General features: G+C 37.9%; 1 protein-coding gene across 2 annotated transcripts in view; it reads left to right on the top strand.

Annotated features, from left to right (window-relative positions):
• Positions 1–327: 327 nt before the first annotated feature.
• NAV3 (neuron navigator 3) overlaps positions 328–6,535 on the top strand; it is a 254,918-nt gene continuing 248,710 nt past the window's right edge. The window contains exon 1 of one of the 2 annotated variants that reach the window (XM_051795689.1): positions 328–1,002. In XM_051795689.1, the coding sequence (XP_051651649.1) occupies positions 760–1,002 (243 nt within the window). In that variant the 5' untranslated portion in view covers positions 328–759. The remainder of the gene's footprint in view (positions 1,003–6,535) is intronic. The other variant, XM_051795690.1, reaches the window with a different exon arrangement.

Genomic DNA, 6,535 nt, shown 5'->3' with positions numbered 1-6,535 from the left:
GTTACCCACAGTGTGATTCAGCGGCTGTTCCTAACCACACTCTTGTATGATTTTAACCTGATTTCACGGAAGGAACAGGGAATGAAACACTGTAGCTCATGGTTGTCAGCAGTGAAAAATACCCAGGAATCAGACAAACAGCTTCATTGCTGAGATTATTTCCGGGATGAAAACTCTTCCAACAGCTGTTTGCTTTGGCCACTGCTCAGGTTCTTTTTTTTTTTTTAATTGGAAAAAAAAAGAGGTTTGTTTTTTTTAAGGATGTGGGCTGGTTATTTATGTACTCAGGAAGAGGTCTCTGCTTCCAGTGTTGTGGTCTCAAGCTGTTTTGACAGTTGGAGTACGGGAAGGTTTCCTCTCTTCTCTCCCTCCTTTTCTCCCATCCTTCATTCATTTAATGCACAGACCTGGAATGCTTTAGGAAGAAGAGAAGGCAAATTTATGAGTTCTTTAATCCCAGACAGGCAGCACTGTGGCAGTTACCTTCAAGAAAAGTTCACGCCCCAAAGAAGCGTTTAGTCTTACAGAGTCACTGACTCACTGAGCAGTGTGTGTGAGTGGCTGTGAGGGAGGAGGGGAGACATGAAGGAAAAGTTTTGCTTTCTTGTGAAACTCGTAATATTATTGTTTTAAGACTTTTTGAAAGGATGACTGCTACTTTTGTTTAAAGTATTTGTTCTGAAATTGCTGAAGCTGGAGTCTACCAGACTGAGGTCAGAAGCATTTTCTTTGGCAGAAAGAAGATATTTTATAGAAGCCATGCCCGTACTTGGGGTTGCCTCCAAGCTAAGACAGCCAGCTGGGGGGTCAAAGCCTGTTCACACTGCCCTCCCGATACCCAACCTCGGCCCCGCCAGCTCACAGAAGTACTCACCAAAGTCTTTTGAGCTTACTGGGGCAGAGAGCTCGATACTTTCTTGTCAGCTTACATTAAAGTCAACCTGTGATTTTGGAGAAAGAAAAGCGCTTCAAGGAAAAACCCAGGAGATCGAGGATAGCAAGGTTAGTTGTAAACTTTACCTGTGAATCTTAATTCTCAGAAAATGTTGTTTTGATTTGACAAAAAATGATTGCAACCTACTGCATGCAGAACTTGAGGGTAAATGAGTAAATAGACTTTTGCTGTCATCACTGAACTCACAGCAGCCCTAGAAATTTGTTTTGCTCAATGTTGCTGTTTGAATAAATATTCTGTTTTTAAGTGTTAGTGTTAATCACTTCACAGATTAATTTTGATAAAGATCAGTAGAATCATAAGTAGAGGAAAAGCAGAGAAATGACATGACAGTAAAAAAAAATCTTGGCAGCTTTGTGTTATATTATGAAATTTAGAAAGAGATCTCACTCCCACACCTATTCCCACGGGGAGGCTGTTTTAAAATAAAAACAAGTAATTGATTTTCTTCTTACTTTTCAAATGATCTGGCTACTCCTGCTGCAGAGCTGCTGAACCAGAAAAACAGCTTCAGAGTAAAAAGTACTTGTGCTTTTCTCTTTTGCAAAATAGCTTCTTCCTAGCCCCTATCAAGCCCCAATTCATTGTGATTTTTTTAAAAATGATATCTGAAGTAAGATGCCACAATATTTTTTAGACTGCTTAGGGTTTTTGCTTTTGTAAGGGAGTTCTTTTTGAGTTATTATTTGAGTTGTTATCTTTTAAAAAAATTCTACTTGATTTTCAACTAGTCTGTCTGCTGTAGTTGAAGCCTTTTTCAGGCTTTGAATGTGAGTATTGAGTCCCTTCTTGTCAGCAGTGTATATTTCTGTAGATCTTTCAGTCAGTACATTATGGCTGCATGTGTGGTTTACACAGCTTCAGCAAGCAGTGTTAAGTGAGGTTACTTCCCCTTGCTTTTCTAGTACTCTTGGTTTGTGGAACTGATTACCACACTGGGATTAAACATATATTTGTAATTGTATCTTATTTAGTTTGAGAACACTTGAGTGTCATTAGAGTTGTTAAAGTGGCAAGATACACATAATATATATACTTGGGTTTTCTTTGTTTTTAGTTACTGGGTTAATTCAGTATTAGCAAAGAAAGTTGGTTTTGTGGTTAAAGCATAGGGATTCTGAACATTTGTTTTCCTTTTTAAACTTTGCCACATGTTTCCACATGAGATTTTGGTCATGTCACTTAACTTTTCCTTTGCAGTTTTCTGTGTCACCTCTCCCTGCCTTCCAAAGATAATGCATTGGTGGTGTCTGACATGCTATACAGAAATACAAAAAAGGAGCAAACTGTTCATCTCTTGATTACTACAAGTGATGAACAACCCTTTTCTATGACATGAATGGGACATGAAGATAATAATATAAGTTTTCAACACAATGCGATTCCTGTTTGCTTGCTTATTTTTAGTAGAAAATATTTTTTAGGTTTCTTATTTAGTGGTGTTCTTTAATGGATATTCCATGAAAAGTAAATTAGATTTGCAAATACTATTTTCAGAAAAAAAGGAAAAGGTTGCATTACCTACTAATAAGTTTTTTTTGTTTACCTAAAAAAGTGTGGAGAAAGATATAAAACATCTTGCCTTCAGTATATAAATCACTTGGGAACTGTTAATGACTATCATGAGACCAAATGGGAGTCATAGCCTTCCAAGGCATTTTGTCCTAAACCCTGCTGAAGTTCCAGTGAGTAAAGTAAGAGGCTAGATGGACACAAACTGTGATCCCAATTTGCTGTTTCATGGGTTTGACAATACTCGTTATCTTAGAGACTGTTTTTTAAAGAAAGCAACACAAAACAGACCAACTTCCATAAAACAACCTACTCTATATGTTCTCAGTGGAGGCTTCTGAGCAGTTTTGAAAGATGACCAGCAAAGAGCAAGACCAGGTTGTACACATGGTGGTCTGAAAATCTGCCCTGTCCACCTGGATTTACAGAAGTGCTGAACATTCAAGAAGTTACTAATTTCTGAAGCCTTTCTGTATTACCCCCTTACAAGTCCAACATTCCTAGTAAAGCTTAGTGGCAACCCTTTACTCAGTTTTCTTCCAGGCACATATTTTGAAAGTGTGAAACTTTTAGGCAAGTTTCATGAAATCTTTTTGCAAAAGTGGTTTGGGCTGTAAGGTGGGTGGTTATGATGAAGAAATTATTGTAAGGCTTTTCCTACTAGTAAACTTCAAAGAATCAGCCTAAAAGTATCGAATGCTGTTTTTCTTCATCAGCAACAGAGATCCATGCTACCCTGGAAGCCTCGGAAGTATGTCCAGGTTATCTAAACAGTAGTTCTTAAGCACAAATTTGATGGAGTTGTTAGAGTTAATGTCTCTTCAGGTTTGCTGAGCAGATGCAAGTTCTGCATTACAGGTTTTGTTGTCCCAAAGCTTGAGCATTTGTGAGTGCTGATTCCCATAGACCTTTGGTTAGCAAATTCATTTATCAAATGTGATATTTTTATGTGGCTCTGTTGTATACGATACTGTACATTTTGAATATTTCATTATAACAATAATCAGATAAGAGTTTTTTTCAATCAAAATGTAATTAATGCCTAGTCTGAGTTTCCAACTGAGAGTAAAACCTAACTATCTGGCATATTTCTTGTATGCTTATGCTATGTATATCATTAGATATAAGGCAGCACTGATTTTTGAGGAAAAAATTATGGCTATCTGTCTGCAAAAGCGAATGAATTCATCATCTGGTAAACTTTTGCCCTTGACTGATGAATTGCAGCCTTCAGCATTGCTTGCTTTGGTGTTTTACATATACTGCACTGTGGATCACAAGTTTCCTCATCCTGTCTGAAAGGTACTAAGATTGACAAATGCAGTCACTGTGACATATCCTGTTGCTATCTATAAGTGCTAAGGATTCCAAGATAAATTTGGGTTATGCATGTCAGTACCACCCAGCTGTTTCCTCTACGACCTTCACTCTCACCACACCTGATTGTTTGAGACTTTTGACACTTGTGTTGGCTTTCTCACACAAGTGCCCTTGCCAAGACTGGTTAGGAATACAGCTGCAAACATCAGTTCTCTTTTCCTTAGATCTCTCTCCCATCTCACATGATTTTTTTGCACTTGCAACTTTTTACAACAACAAATTTTGTTGCATTTTGTTGTTTTCTTTTTTGGGGACATGATGAAGTTTGAAGTTTAATACGAGTAATGTTATTATTTTAATAAAAGCTGTGGTTGAAAAAGTTTGAGGTGATTAACTTTTTTCTAACTTGGATAGAACTTAGTCAAGCCTAGGAAAGCAAATAGTAAGTTGCTAATGATTTAAATTATTCTGTGTGTAGTTTATTCAAATGCACTTTTGTTCAAAATTTTCATTATTTGTTTTTTTGTACCTGGGTCACATACAACAGGTCCATCTGCTTTCTTGCTAAACCCACTGATGTTTAAGCTGACTGCATGAACACTTTATGATGTGAATAGTCATGCAAAATATTCGAACACAAGTATTCATTGCACATTCTTTTTCCCTGAATATATCATATAGACAAAAGTTTATTCCTATATATGTACACAGGAATGGAATTCAGCTGCTGGATTCATGAGGTGAAATGCTGGCTTTCTTTGGAGCAGATGGAGTATTGCTGTTCAGTTGGACCATAGTGTGTTTTTATGCAAAACCATATCTGAAAACACCACTGTATTTTCTAATATTTTTCTAACTGTGGGTACAGTATTTATTTGTACTTCTGTACCGTCACTTTTATATTGCTTGCTAAACAACCATCAGATCATGCTAGGTTGCTTTGCAATACTGTTCTAGTTGTAGAATGTGCTATTAAACAGCAACAAAATGAAAAAAAATCCACTGATACTGCGGAAAGGTAAATGAAACAATGGAACTATAGTAATGAAGAAAGAATTTATTTGCAAAACCAACTTATTTTGGTCACTAAATGATAACTCTACACTATATGTATTATCTTAAGTGTGGGTGTTGAGAGGCTAGGGCAAGACTCTTTTTAATAGTGCCCAGCAACAGGACAAGGGTCAATGAGCACAAACTGAAGCACTGGGATTTCCACTGAATTTGAGGAAAAACTTCTTTAGTTCGAGGCTAGCAGACCACTGGAACAGGCTGTCCAGAGAAGTTGTGGAGTCTTCTTTTCTGGAGATATTCAAACCTGCCTGGACACAATCTTGTGCAACATGCTCTAGGTGAACCTGCTTTAGTAGGGGGATTGGACTACAGGATCTTCTGAGGTGCCTCCAAACCTTCAATCATTCTGTGAGTCTATGATATTGACCCCCACAAAAATGCCAGTGGCAGTAGTGTTTTACTCCAGGTCACCTGAAAGTGTGATTGACTTCAGCTACCCTCACACATTTGATGGTGTAGTCAAAAGTGCATTGCCATGAATCCACTCCAGCACAAAGCTGAGCAGCTACTGGGAGTCAGAACACCTGCCAGGCAAACTGGTCTTCTGCTCTGGCTTCCTGGGGCTAGTCCTTGCAGTGCTCTGCTTTATGTTCCCAGGGTTTTCCTCCCATCATCAAACTTTCTTCTTTCAAGATAACTGCAGCATCATTTATTCTTCCAGACTGAATTTTCTGTGAGCTAAATCTGATACATTAATTGTAGTGTTTTGTTTATATGACTTGGATGATAAGATTTTAACCTTCTTTCCTGAGTTAATTCATTCCTTTACTGTCATATAATTTGCTTTCTGCTTTTCTTTTTTGTTTTTGTTTTTTTTTGTTTGTTTGTTTGTTTGTTTCTTTTTTTTTGTTGGTTTTTTCCCCCCAGTTTCTCTTCATTTGTGCTATCTGTCTGCAGCTGTCTGCTTTATCTGTTTCTTCCTTCCTGTTGGCAGAAATCTTTACAGGCTTCTGAATATGACTTACATTTTTCTGTATCCCCTAATCAAGTCTTCCTGTCATGCCTGCAGCATTTTTCATATTGCTGTTGATTATCAGAAAGTGCTAGTCAGCCTCCCCAGCTGATCCAGTACACATACATAAATGTAAAACTTCTCTGGATACTTCAATTTCAGGGACTTATATAGAGGAGTCCAGCCCCACCAGGTTCATCATTAAACAATGTAATTTTGCTACAGGAAGATCTTAGAGGAGCTCGGGAAATGCATTTGCTGCAAGACCTTTTGGAAGAAATGACAAAGAATACTATGTGTCCACCTGAGGAAAGAGGCACAACCAGCTGCTTCTGTAGAGTACAGAAATCTGAACAGTTAATCTGGGGAAGTGGTCTGTAAATCAGCAGAACAGACAAGGATAGATGTGTGCTATTTGGGGACCATGTCCAACAGAGAATGGAGTCAAAAGCACTTAGTTGTACCAAGTATTAAAGTAACCTAAAATGAATGTCACAAAACTAAGCTAAATACTTTGATCTGATTAGTCAAAAGCACATACTGGTGCTGTTAAAGTGATTCTTGACGTCCGTTCTGTTTAGTGTCAGTCTTAGTGTCAGGACTCCTAGTGTCATTCAGCCAGACCTTTTGAAGTAGGACATTAAAAGGAGTATGGAAACCTCCCATTTTCCCCTCATCAATTGTAAACAGTGTGTCAGTGATGTGGTAACTCCTGCCCATTG

This window comes from Manacus candei, unplaced genomic scaffold, assembly GCF_025592945.1.
Source record: "Manacus candei isolate 608988 ecotype Guabito, Panama unplaced genomic scaffold, ASM2559294v1 h1tg000043l, whole genome shotgun sequence".
In the NCBI taxonomy this organism is placed as follows: Eukaryota; Metazoa; Chordata; class Aves; order Passeriformes; family Pipridae; genus Manacus; species Manacus candei.
Note: the sequence above shows the minus strand (reverse complement) of the source record. Positions and strands in the feature narration are given on the sequence as shown.